Source organism: Branchiostoma belcheri, unplaced genomic scaffold (assembly GCF_001625305.1).
Source record: "Branchiostoma belcheri isolate BF01 breed outbred unplaced genomic scaffold, Haploidv18h27 scaffold61, whole genome shotgun sequence".
Lineage (NCBI taxonomy): Eukaryota > Metazoa > Chordata > Leptocardii > Amphioxiformes > Branchiostomatidae > Branchiostoma > Branchiostoma belcheri.
Genome location: NW_017804254.1, coordinates 1,825,536 through 1,839,611, shown reverse-complemented (window position 1 = coordinate 1,839,611; position 14,076 = coordinate 1,825,536). Strand labels below are relative to the sequence as shown.

The 14,076-nt window shown below is 41.5% G+C and overlaps 1 protein-coding gene across 2 annotated transcripts; it reads right to left on the bottom strand.

The window, feature by feature from the left end:
- Positions 1-405: 405 nt before the first annotated feature.
- Positions 406-14,044, bottom strand: LOC109482870. 2 transcript variants are annotated; one of them, XM_019785724.1, is made up of 19 exons: positions 13,920-14,044; positions 13,268-13,374; positions 12,935-13,127; positions 11,882-12,130; positions 11,543-11,638; positions 10,706-10,799; positions 9,805-9,942; positions 9,523-9,602; positions 9,006-9,090; positions 6,718-6,804; positions 6,481-6,569; positions 5,586-5,793; positions 5,163-5,309; positions 4,384-4,585; positions 4,085-4,234; positions 3,804-3,962; positions 3,156-3,614; positions 2,140-2,323; positions 406-1,642 (listed from the first exon to the last, which is right to left on the bottom strand). In XM_019785724.1, the coding sequence occupies exons 1-19, from the start codon at positions 13,946-13,948 to the stop codon at positions 1,381-1,383; spliced, it is 3,018 nt and encodes a 1,005-aa protein (XP_019641283.1). In that variant the 5' UTR covers positions 13,949-14,044; the 3' UTR covers positions 406-1,380. The 2 variants fall into 2 exon arrangements, with proteins under 2 accessions (XP_019641283.1, XP_019641284.1); XM_019785725.1 differs by lacking the exons at positions 12,935-13,127; positions 13,268-13,374.
- Between the last annotated feature and the right edge of the window lie 32 nt (positions 14,045-14,076).

Below are 14,076 nucleotides of genomic sequence, written 5' to 3'. Positions count from 1 at the left end.
CGTGGTTTCTATCACCAGAAGGACATTGTGTGTCGGTATCTTCGTGCTTTGTTATAAGGCTACGCCAAGTAATTTTTATGGATGACATCAGTGCGTCATTGATTTCCACCCGATTTTGAAAGAAATAAAATGATGCCCTCCGACTGTGGCCAACATGCCGACAATATGACATGCATGATCATCCATCTTGTTCATTCTTTAGTATTTCATTTCCACTTTGACACGGTGTTAGATGTGATGTTGCCACTGAATCAAAACCATTAGGAAACTTTTATTTAGTCATTTTTTTCTCAAAGACAAATTAGATAGAATTCGCATTAAATTTGGTGTCTGGGAGCATGTCGTCCATAAAATGTACCTGCTGTGGCCTTTAAGTAATAATATAACAAAAACATAGTAGAGTAAATATATGGTTTTAATAGATTACATGTTCAAAAAATCTAAAGGGATGTGTATTAGCATCGTACATTACAATATACTAGTGTGGGGAAACTGTAAAAGACGCATCAGCGTAGCTTCTATTTCAACTTCAGAATCACTATTTCACCATTTCTTTCTTCTATTTTCTGGAATGACATGCTAAACTCAAGCGCAAAGCGCTCCCATCGGGTCACCGAATATACTTAGCATCTATCATCAGATAGCGGGGCACTGTGACACTGTATCAATGTATAAGATACAGGGTACAGAAACAATAAAACTACAATAGTTTCTGAAGTGATCGCTCGGTTATATGTGATCATAAGAAATATGTGCATGTCTAAATGTGTATGTGCCAACATCTTGCATCTTAGTCTAGGTAAAAGTTGTTTTAATGATGCCGTTCTATAGAATTGAAGATTAGTCTATTTTCTAGCACAACCTCAAATATCTCAAGACATCTTATTGCATCAAATGAACGCAATTTGACGGTAATAACACTTTATGGCAGTACATTGCGGTTCGTTAATTAGAATTCGAAAAGAGACTTCATTGTTTAAGGTGCAGACAAGGCAGGTTTGTAGGGTTTGTCTGTATTCATTGGCGTTGTTAGACAGCCTCAGATGATTTGTTTAGTTTTAACGTGTTAATCACTAATTGCAGCTTTTAGTCGTTTTCTATCCATTTCTACCTATTTATGACTACATAATCATTCCTGCGAATATGTTATTGTCGCAAATCTGTTCCTATACATTTGGGTTGCGGGTGTCACAATAAGATTTTTCTTTTCTGAATATAAGCAAAAACAGGTGGCTGCCATGTTATCAATTGCAAGTCAGATGGGCGTTATTTTCGTGACTACACGCAACAATGTGTGTAATGTGGGTTTGAGCAAGCATCACCTATGGCCAGGTTAAGTAAAATCGGCATCTAAGACACACACATAATGTCCTAAACATGTCAATCTGATGTATCGGACCTAGTAGCAAATACTTGGACCTCGCACAGGGTCAAAGGTCGGGACCACCCACCTACAAGACGAATGCCCACATACCGTCCCTGCATCCCTTCACACGGGACGGTAACGGACGGCTTACTCAGGTCGATGCGATGGTCTCCGCCACACTTGGGGTTCGTGGTGATCTGGTCGGAATCCCCGATGTAGATGTTGAAGGGGTTGAGTCGATCCCCACAACAGTCCCGGCGATTCCAGAGGACCACCCTATAACACGGAACAGTGACATTGTCATCCTTATGTTTTTTATATTGCTTTGTACTGATTTTCACACCAACGTACGTAACCAACCATTTTGAGTGAAAATGAAAAAACAAACACTCATGCATCTTAATACCTAAGCTTTTTTTTTGGTGTGTGTGTGTGTGTGGGGGGGGTGATCTCAGTGCCGAGGTGGGATTGGTATTTTCGCTGTTTGAACTTTGATACATAACTCGGGCCAGCATTTGTGATAACCGGCTACTAACGTAGTTGCTAGAAAAGTAGTACTAAACGACCAAATAGACTGAATAGCATGTTAGAGGGGTTAGACAAACCTCTAGCTGACTGACCCCGCTGGCATGCTATTCAGTCTATTTGTCAGTTTCAACAATATTATTTTTCCAGCAACCACGGAGTCTGGTAGAGGTTAAATCTCTTCCACCAATCAAGCCAATGGCGGTCTCTACCGATTAAAATCACCGATTCTGCCAGAAGACACGTACCTTTGAATCGTTTCCGATTTGGCAAGATCCACCCACCAAGTGGCGCCAACTTCGTCTTCGGTGTGAGTGCATGAACCCCCTCCCCAGTTTCCATCGGTGTTCCCGTCGACGGCGCGGTCTGCAGAACCTCCACCATCCCGGCCACTGCTCTGGTCCGCTGTCTTCCCTACCGCGACATTCACCTCTGTCCAAGGCGAGAGGATAATGATCAGCAGGGTCACTTTTACGACTCTAAAGTTAAACAAAATTTCTTAGGCTCCTGTCACACAAATAAATCCTTCCTTCCCCCGACATTGGCCCTGACCACGGACCACCCGAGGTAGGCGGTAGGTTGGGAGAAGTCTGACCATATTTCGGATCCGCCTATTTTTTGCGTTGTCCAGAATACAGAATACAGTAAAGTACTGAATGTCGATGTGTGATCAGTTCAGGATTGAATATTAAATAGATGGCTTGACCGTATTGCTCAGGATCAATCAGTCAAAACAGAACTCCAACAGCCGAAGTACTGTCACGACTGCGGTGGAAGGACATTAGTTCTATACATAGACACCAGAAGGCACTGTTAGTGTACAAGTCTCTCAACGGTCTGTTACCCGACTATATGAGACTAATGTTCACTTACTGTAGCGATAGGGCAGTCAGAACAACACGTCAAAGTGTATCAAACAGATTGCATGTACCGATGGTACATAGAGAGCTATACAGGAGATCGATAGCGTACTCGGGTGCAACGACATGGAACAGTTTACCACCAAATGTAAGAATAGCACCCTCAGTGGCAGCATTTAAGAACATGCTGCAATAATCCACTATGGAATTGATCAGGACTGGACCATAGAAACGATGCTGTGACTAGTGTAAGTTGTAATGAAATTGTAATACGATAATTTTGAAGCTATTGTGTTATCAGGACCCCTGGCCTCTCCCACCTTGAGCACTTGAAAAGCGGCTATGGCCGAAGTGTAATCTTTCAAGGCTACATAAGGTCGAAAAAAAATTCATTTGTATTTTACCTGTTGAGATTCCGTAGAAGTTCACATCTCGTAGCCACGGCTGCCAGCCTGAGGAGGTTCGCTTGACAGTAAATTTCCAATACCGAGCCGTTCCCTCGAATCCGTCAAATTCCTGGCGCTGGTTAGTCCCGACCCGCGCGTCAGTAACGGCCACGACGTCCTCCCAGTTGTACGGACTCCCAGAAAGCGACTTTTGCAAGGTGAAGGCTGTAACGTCATGTTCGGTGTCTCCGTAGTTGTTGACTGCGATGCGGGTCAGTTTGTGGGCCGCTTCGAGGTCCAGTACGATATACCAGTCGTTGTAGTATCGGTCCTTACCTACGGGATTCCAGTTTGTCGCTGTGTTCCCATCCAAGGCTTTTGCGGGATCATAGGTCACTCCATTGGCGGCATAAGATGTGCCGGAGAATCCCTCAACCCATGTCGAACTCCCTCTCAGCCATGCACACCCCACACATCCTGAGGATAGGGTGCACAGTTGTTAACGCTGCTACATGGAAACATGTCAAGAGTTCTGAGTTTTCAGGTGTAAAGCCATGCCAGAATACATATGCGTATTCAAGGGAGAGCTGTATGAATCCTTTATGAATAGTTTGTAAAACCAGGTGAGGTAGTTTAACGGAAGCTTGACTCGGAAATTACACTTACGATAGTCCACGCAGTCATCACAGTTGCAGTGATCGGCCGTGTCCCCACATTCTCCGGCACCGGAACAACAGGGTTGATGGCTGTCCTTGTTACACTGGCCGGGGGTGGCTAGTGGTGCCGGGAAACTTGGTCCGCATTTACCGTCAGCTCTCCACTTAGCTACAGGGAAAAACAGAAAATACATACGCTCACAACCATCCAATAATCGTATGCGTGACTTGTACATCAGGCAAAGAAGAGGACTTAATTTATACAAAAAGTTCAACACATTGTGAACTTACTTCCGCAAGTCCTGCCATCGGAGGCTAATGCCGTGCCTTCAGGGCACTCTGCAACGCATCGGGTACTGCCACTTTCCAAGGGGACGAACAAGTGCTTACAAGCTCGGCATTCTGTGTCGAGCTTCGATCCAGGGGACATTGGGATACATCCTGTATTTGCAAGGAAAAGGTCTGTCAAATTGCTGCAATCTGTTTAGGAAGCAAGGTCTTTTTAAAAGATCATTCAAATGTCATTACCGCGTTACCTAGCCCCATCCTCATCCTCCAAATGTCATTATACAAGGTTTAAAAAGGCTCACCTTCACATTCTGGGTGGCAGTCCTCCACACACATGCCGTCCTGCATAATAGTTCCCCCTGTACATTCCATCTCTGTTGTCCCTCCCTCGATGACACGGGCGTCCATGATCTCTACACTCTCTTCCCCGCTGCCGAAGGAGTAGAAACGAATGCCTAGTGGTGGACTCGCATCTGTGTAGACCATGTAGACTAACCCTTTCTCCTGTTGGTCGAAATTGTTCATTAATCTTTGTACAAACACATCAACAGCATCTACCAATACCACTATAACACCGGAATCGGTATAATAATTACATTACATGCATCATATGTCATACTCTGACCGTGATAACGTTCCACACGGGCGGGTGTTTTGCAATTTGTGTTTCCTCGGTCTGTTATGAGACGAATATATACCGTGACACCATGTATTCCCCATCACGCTTCATCCAGCCCTAACCCAGTTGGATTTACCTTTGACCGAAATTTCCTATTCCTTAAGCCCTTGTTGCGGTCTGAATGGACAGTAGGAACGCAGTTGGAGGAAGTGAGGGTTGGAAAAACAACAAAAGTTTGGATAGGCTATATGATGACAATATCATTAAAGATCCGACTGTTCCTCAGTGTATATGGTATCTAAAGGCTCACTCGGTGATTTATTCAATGGTTACAAGAAATGATGACCAGGCCTTCAATCCCAGTATTCACCTCGTGGCGGGTCATTGAAATTGGTGGGTTTCTCGTGTGGGCGATACCTAATACACAGTGTTTTATCTTCTTTAAAGTAACGTATTACTTACGGAAGTGTCTGAACCAATGCCATATTTGATGTAGGTTCTCATGTTCTCCATGTCTTCTTGCAGGCAAATGAAGTAAGGCTGGAATAGTTTGGAGTCACCGAGACTTCGGGCACTTTTTGCTCCTTCGTATTTTACCAACTTCATTCCCTGAGAAAGGTATGTTACACAATACAAGTCAGATAATGCAATGCCAGTCAGCGAGTATGTTACCAATACGTAGAGGAAACTTTGGTTGTATATGTCCATTTGTTGTTAGGGGAGCTCGCAGGAAATGATCACTGAGTGTATAAAATCCAAATTCAAGCATACCTTACCTACTAAATGTCATGAATATCCAAACCCAGACCCCAGCCACTCTACCATGGCACAACCAAAAAAAACTTCTTGTCGAAAGTACTAAGTACATATCGTGAATAGTGTTACCTTGTAGAGTGCGACGCCTTGAAAACTGATCTGCAGATGATACCAGGTGGTCATGTCCCTCGGAATGGCAGAGAACACGACAAAAATGTCTCCCTTTGACGCCGCAACGAAGTACAGGCACCTCTCTCCCTCCTCCGCGGGTTTGATTTGGTACGAGTTGGACCATTTTACACTACAGGGTGCCTCAACTATACTGGCTAATGCATTACTGGTAGGAAGAACACAACAGCATAACTTGTATATTCTACCCAACATACAATTTATATGTACTTGTGGGTGATTATGTGTTTTCACTCATCTCAGAGTATATTTATTCCCTTAGGCCATGTTGATTTGATTATATGGATGACATCCTCTGGGAACCCCAAAACTGATGCGAGCGTTTGGCAAAAAAAAAATTTCTTTCATTATGAAATCTAGGTGATTATGAATGTTAAACAAATGACAAAGAGTATGGTATGGTGAATAATCTAATCTTTAAATTCATTTCTTTACATTTTCGCCTTTTTCGTTTGATTTTGGCATTCTACGACAATGGTATCGTTTTCGAATATTTTTTTTGGCAACTTACGGTATATATTTGCTCATTTTTGCATCTGTTTTGGACGATTTGCAGCATGGTTGAAAACTTTTTTTTTTGGAAACGGCCGAAAATTGATGCGCGCGCGGATGTCATCCATATAATCAAATCAACATGGCCTTACCATTGACAGGACAAAAGCGATTGACTGAAACTAAATGTCTATATCATTTGCCTCCTTGGTACGTACATTGGAGGTTATCATTTCTTTCAACCAACGATGACCACGTTCAATGCACTGTCCTGATTGCTGTTTACACTGTGCGATATACATGTATGATTTAATCACATTCAAAGTGATTCAAACTACATTACCCTTTTGCCTTGGCGTGCTCTAGCGGGCTGACATATTCCGCTCTGGCAACATTTGAGTTGATGTAGCTGCGAGGCAAATCCCTGAAAATCTGTAAGGACAAGACCAACAATAAATCGTTCGATTCAAACATTTTTTTCTAAATCAAAACATTCTGTACACTTTCAGTATTTCCTTCTGTATTCCATTCATGATACTGTGATCATTATCATGCAAAAGACTAAGTGAAAAATGAGTACCCGACTGGAAGCTTCATGGTCTGGAGGTGTGACAACAAACGTTCCACTTTCTTCCAGATACGTCATTACAAAGCCAAAGCAGGAGACCTGAGTGCGAAAATTCAAAGTTTCATAAATGTCAAAGCTAAAATTATGCAAAGTATTTTTGTACTACAAGTATGCTATTGAGTTCATTGTAAATGATAATCGTGAGCAGCTATGGATTTGATAATCTGTGAACAGCTATGAACAATTGGTGGGAACAGCTACGGGAAGATATCATGAGTGAACCACTTAGAAGTCGATGTAAACCGCTATATATTATATGAGTTGTGGTCAACAGCAATAGAGTTGGTGTGACCAGCTATGGAATTAATGCGAACAGCTATGGAGTGAATGTAGTTGATTATAACTGAACTGCCATAGCCATAATGTAATTAGCTATGAAGTTGTGTCAGTGAAGGTTAGACATCCAGGTAATAAGATACGGCAAAGAGCAGTTACTCAAGCAACTGGGTATGATTTTGGAAACGGTCAGACGTTTCAGGTAGCATCCACTTCCTTTCGTCAGTGACATTAACGGACTGTAGGAGAATTGCAGGTTTATATGCATCACCTATTGACTGATATGCAAGTAAGTGACAAATGTTTGATTTAGATGCAAATAAGTGACATTTTTTGAAAGTCCAAAAGGAAACAAGTGTCCATATGCGACAATTCTCCGAGAAGTTTTATATTTTGCAGATTGAGAACAGTAATAGTGTATGTAAACAGTGTGTGATCACTTAACAACTGGTAACAACGTATAGTAAAATTGGCTAAATCCCTGGTCTAATAATCTAGCCTGAGTAAAAAAATCACGCTCCTGATGGCCACCTGCCCAGAGGTTTGCCGCCCCCTTGGGGAAACAGTTGCAGACTGACTAGTGTAAACACAGGCTACATAAAATCAACAACACGACAATCTAAATAGATGAACAAAGTCAGCTTTCATAACAATATATTTCATTTACTACATATTATTCTTTTGACAAGGTATCGCAGTAGGTGCAAACCACAATTCCAAAAGATACTCGCCACCATAATGCACAACAGCCACCTAATATCTGCTTAGAGAACCTCTGCTACCAGAAAACTACCTAAACCTACGGCCTATTCCACAGGATTGTAAAAGTAGGGATGTTTCTAAAATATGCATTTACTTCAATATCAAAACTGCTACGGTGAAAATAAAAAGACGTGCATCACCAGTTTCACCCATTGTTGTAAACCTGTACATAGAGACGTTTGGAAACAAAGCCCTTTCAATGACACCCCCAAGCCAACTGGTTTCGATATGTGGACGACACTTGAAAAAAGGGTAGCTGTTGATTTCTTTGATCACATCAACCAGATAGATGGCAACATCAAGTTCACACAGGAACCGAGTCATAACAACAAAACTATCGTAGAGAAAGATGGCAACCTTCGTTTTGAAGTTTACAGGAAACCGACCCAAGGTCAACATCACTATTCCGTATGTCCGAGGAGAATCCGAAAAACTCTGACGGAACTTCCAAAACTTCAACATTGCCACAAATTTCAAACCTCATTCAACCCTCAGACAAACACTGGTATATCCCAAGGACCGACCACGCAAAGGTATCAAGGCTAAATGTCATTTACAGACTCAAATGTGAAGAGTCTAAATGTGAATGTCTACATCGGAGAGACCAGTCGGCCACTGAAGGTAAGGTACATGCAACATTGCAGACCTAGCGCCAACGGCTACTCTTCAGCCATTTCCCTCCACCGACAACACAACCATGGTCACTCTTACACTGTGAAACCCGCTGGTGGGAACGAGAACTTAGGCAATATATGAAAGAATGTACAACCCCACCCTCAACAGGGAGGAGGTGGGGGGTCTACGGGTAGAACTCTCGGGCATTTGTATTTGACGCTCCCGGCCCCAAGGACAGACAACACTTAAGCTCCTGTCCTGAAACAACAGGTGCTTCCTTCAATAATTTGCATCATCCTTGTCTTGACTTGTCCAACTTTTGTTTCCTTTTCGACTTTCAAAATATTTGGCTTCGCTTATTTGCAAATCAAGCATCCAGTATATCTTCTTTTGCACATGGTTCATAAAATAGGTCCTATCCTCGTCAATTTAAGGTGACATATTGTGACAAAAACCTAGACACTGGTCTTGCACTGATTGTAATTATTGATTTCAGATGCCTTTACATTTTCGGAAATCGTCGTCAGTACATAGTACATTTACTGGCTGTAGCACATATCTTACAATCATATGAACGAGAGATTTACCTTTTTGCTGTTGGTGTCTCCACTCCCACCATTTTTAAAGCTGTTGTACATGTGGAGTTCGGTCCCAGGCGCGTGACAGTTCCATCTATTGGAGAAAAATGTCACAGTGATGTCTGTTGCTCTTACAGGGTTCTAGCTAGGATTTAATTTTAGCGTAGTGGTACTGGTCGCATATCAAGAGAGCGAAGCGACCGAGAGGGGGGATGGGGCGGAGCTTTTTAAAAAATTGAGCTAAAAAAGAGGCCATTTGAGGGATAACCAAAGGGAAAAAAATGTTATTTCTAATGTACAATGTATCCTTGATTGGTAATTTGTCACATTTGATCTGGCATTCTTGAGCAAAGAAATATGGTCACAATGCCGCTAAGCTGTATTGAAAATTTAGCGTAGGGGGTGAAAATTATAGCGTAGGGGGCCCCTACACTACTTCGCGCTAGCTAGAACCCTGTCTTAGATCTATTCAACTTCCAAATATGTTACAATGATGCGTATAAAAATAGCAATCGAGTTTCTATACCTATTTCGCGAAAAAACTATTAAGGCCTCTGTGTTCTTCGTAATGTCGTAGCTGATTCCTTCAGGAAGATCAAAGATGACCTACAGATGAAATATCGTAAAAATACATTACTATTGTGGATATGGACATTCTTGTAATTATCTTTGGAAACAGCATGCTTGGTACCTTATTGCTTTGATATTCAGAATATAACAGTAACATTTGGCCAGGTCAAATGAGTTTTAGTGAGCATTTATACTTGACGTGGATGCAATGCTTTCTGACTCTGGAGTTCTCTCCTACCTTGTAAGTTTCTCCATTGATGAGTTCCAGCCATGTGGGGAAGGTAGCTCCACTAGTGCCCCCCTTCACTTTTAAGGCTTGGGATGTGCATCCAGGTTTGCCCCCCTCCAGGCGGAAATCGGTAGTGGGGACTGGTCCCTATTGAAGAATAACAGGGCTTATTGAAATAATTGCACACGGAATGTGCTGGAACGATGTGGTTGGTTAATTAATTCAGTCATTGCAAGAGGCTAAAATTGTACATTAATTTTATAAAGATGTTTCTAAAGCTCACATGTATATATTTCATTTCGTAACATTTAACAATTTCTTATTTACAGCTGTTGTTAGAGTGCACGGGGGCGTGTATATGACTCAAAGCGGCAATTATTGCCAGGATACGCAGTGCGAATATTGCAAGTTCTCAATTTTTCGTTTATAGAAACAAAAAATGTTAGGAAAAGCTCGTTCCTTTTCGTTGATGACAAATTAGTCCTAGGATTTAAGCAGGTGTCATATTTCAAAATTAAAGGTTAATGACCCTCCTATTCCTCAGTGTACGTGGTGTCATAATTAGGCCTGGACAGGTCATTTTCTATAACCACAAATCAGACCACCGAGTGATCAAGTAATTAAACATGATACTATTCTGCATTTCCATTTTGCGCAAGTTTTCTCTTATACTAACTAAGTTTTCTTTTTTTACTTTAAAAGACTGAGGCCAGGGCTAATAGAGTTGGCCCTTTGGGAACAAAACAGTGTCGCGTCATATATTGTGTGAAGAGCATATCTTCGAGCCCAAACACACATCCATCAATGTTCAACACCATTTGAAGTAGTCATCAACAATAAACAAACACGATGAGTTGATATTTTATAATGCTCTCACATGTATCATTAAAATAAGTGGTATACACCATACCTCTTCCATGTAAACAACTATTGCCCTTTCCAGTGCGAGTCGTTTCTGGTCCATTGCTTCTCCAAACTTGTCAACAGATGTAACGTCACAGTACCTTAGATTTAAAGAGGAGCATTACTATGGAATATAAGGGATTTCTTTTTTACACAACCAAAAGATCATACCTTGCTGACGTTTCTGTCAAACATCTTCCATAGACCTTCTGACTTGAGTTCTGCTTCTCGCCATTATATGTAGCCGATCGCGATGTACATATAGGTGGCGCTTTTGCGGTATGACTTTTTGCTTGTGTAAAAAAGAAATTATCAACCTGATGAAACTATTTTCGGAGGATTTTTTTATATTCCAACATGTAATCACAAGGCGTGCTGACGGCACACTTGTACTGTAATGCCGCCACCAACATAGCGTACAACGCAACACAACACTCATTCACCTGTGCGAAGTGAAAAGTCGTGTAAAATGCATTTCCCAAGGGCACAAGATCAGTGACATGTAAGGCCTCGAACCCGGGACCTCTTGGTTCCGAGTCGAGCACTTTACCATTACATCACACAACCCCAAGGATAGTAATTCGATTTCCGCCTGGAGGCGGGCAAAGCTGGATGTACATCCCAAGCCCTTAATATTGTTAGTACCTCAGGCATTGAAATCACTAAGATGTTTGGCGTGGAGAGGTCGCAGAAAATAGAAGCTATCTCATTAGGTTATATAACACTCACCAAAATACCAAAACATATGTCATTACTACATGTACCTCTGAATAAGTTCCGTTTTCAGCAGACATCAACTAGTTGTCATGATGAATGATTTCATCTTGTAATAATTTCAGATTACCTTTTCTCATTTACAGGAGTCATCACTCCTTGGGTGTTGTTGACCAGCGTGGCAACCTCGTAATACTTCCTTCCAGTGCCTTCCTCGGTCCTGAGGCTATGAATTTATAATTAGAACATGAAAAGGTTATACACAAAGCATACTATCTAGACAAAAATAATCATTTTAAAAGAGCATCTATTCACTAGAAAAATCCTATGTTCAGTTTTCCTCCATTAACAGCAATTCGTTAATTCCACCAAGGACATTATAATTGCCCGTACAGAGATGACAATTTATGTAGAAAGGTTAAGATGCTGATTTATATTAGAATGTCAACTTGGAAGTTTGAATATTTACTTTTCACTGAAGCATCCGTCTGCAGCATCTCCGATTTCGAAGGGGAAGAGGAGTTTGTAGTTCATGTCCAGCAGTTCTGACATGGTGCCCATGAACATCTCGACGGGTTTGGGGTAGGTGGGGATGGACTTCAGCCACTCGGTGAAAGTTTCTTTGAAGCCGGTCGAGTAGAAGTCAGCGACGATGGAGGCAACTTTCTGGTCGCCTCCTTCAAGTTTCACATGTGTGCGGGAAGTTTTGTCAGACGATCTGTAATATAACAGGTGTCGGTTTGTTAAAGAACTACAAAATATCCCTCTTTTTAATGACTTGGCTCTAGAGCAATATCATTCTGTGTGAGGGAACATGTTTGTGTGCCAACAGGAAAAAGACATTAGTAATAGATAATCTTATTTGTTGGTATCTTGGTACATCAAAGGATGACAAAGCTCACCAGGAAGTTAATCTTTCACTTGGAATCACTGGAATGAATCTACGGCTGACCGCTTTCAGTGTTATGTTTGGGGATTTAACCGACAATTGTTCAATATTGTCCAACTTGATTATTCTGTTAGACTAAAATTTACATCTTTAGAAATCGCCAATGCCCTCTTAAACTATCCTCCTTTATATATTTTGTAGCATATTTTTGTAAATTGGAGTTTATAATTGCAAATAGAGAGAGGAAAATACACAAGCATATGGGCAAGTGGGGAAAGTTACACCTTAAATTTTGTTCTTAAATTGTTCTTTTTGACTCGACGTATGGTAATGGAATTGAGACTTTTGAGTTACTTTGTTAACTAAACTTTTATTTACTATGTGTTACAGTTTCTTTATGTTTTAGATTGATATTATGAATAAGTATTAATGAATTGGTTTCTGGTATGAGTTTGTTTCTGTTCTTGTAAAACCTGTGCCATGCAAGTCTGTGTATTGTACTTGTTTTTTTTTAAATCTAATAAAAATAACGTGGAAAAAATCTTTCACTTGTTGTGACAGGGAAGACAATCAATATATGATATATAACCTTATCCCACAAGGCCTTTGACAAGAAAAAAATGGTTTCCATACGAAGCTCCACTAGACTGTGACATTCCCATGTGACCGGAAACGGCGAAAAGGCCATTGTAAGAAGCTTGGGCCTGGATCGAAAAATCCTCAATACTTTCACTCTTGGAGGCCTGTTGGGTCTTAAAAAGCCTGAAGGAACCACCAAACTTTGCTGACTTGATGAAATGAGTTCCATAGCGGATGATGAACTTTTCTGTGAAGAACAAATGATTGTCTGAGTTCACAGTTACAGCTCTGCTTTGTAGAAATTATAACAACAGTTTTCCTCTCGTTTGCGTAGCAATATATCTTAGTACTTTTCTGAGAAAAATTACATTCATGACGAGAACTTACGAAGTTTTGCCTTCCCCTCGATGAAATTTTGGGGAAGAGACAGGAAGTCGCGCAAGAAGGCCAGACTCAGGGTATCCGGCGTGATTTCATCGAGGAAGATTTCATACCTGGAGGTAAATTTCACCATGGATCAAACCTAATCTCATCAACCGAGGTCATTGTCCTATTAACGCAAGGTCGAGAATACTGATATATATGCATTATTGTTTGAAGCGAGGGGTCACAACCCCGCCGTACGTGCAACTGCGTGCTATCTACTTGCAAAAAGTGGATAAAATCCGTGCGGAATCCAACGGATTTGGGAGCACGCAGACACGCCGTAGCACTTTACGTAGAACTTACTGTAGAACTTTCTCATGCTCGCGGCCGATCGTGGCGTGCAGAGCATGTACTTATACCTTGCACAACCGTGCAAGTGACGTGCGTTAGCGTACACCCTGCCTACTCTTGCCAGTCCTCCACGTTTTCAGAAAAAAATGCGGGCGTGGCTTTCCAAAAACATTTACAGACAAAATACACGTAAGGCGGGTTGTGACCCTCGCTTATGGGAGGGTCAAGGTCATGATTAATCTACAAATTTGCATCATAAACAAGACTAAAACTCTTCGGCAGTAGAGCAATACTATAAAAGAACATGATAAAGCACACTCACCTGATCACATTGCACTCAATAAGGGACATGAACGACTGTTTCTGGCCTGATTCTTTTTTCCCATATGATGCCTCAACGGCAGCCTGTACAGAAATTCAATTCAATATCAGCAATTCCTACAGCCTGGGGACCATCCTATTTGTAAGCCAGGGCTCCC

What these genes read in the sequence shown, in the direction of transcription:
- LOC109482870 (XM_019785724.1), bottom strand. Translation starts at nt 13,948, where the DNA reads ATGTCCCTTATTGAGTGCAATGTGATCAG. An exon ending in AAGGCGTCGCACTCTACAAG is followed by an intron (nt 5,310 to 5,585) that starts GTAACACTATTC and finishes TACCTTTCTCAG; the next exon opens with GGAATGAAGTTGGTAAAATA. An exon ending in AAATCGGAAACGATTCAAAG is followed by an intron (nt 1,643 to 2,139) that starts GTACGTGTCTTC and finishes TCCGTGTTATAG; the next exon opens with GGTGGTCCTCTGGAATCGCC.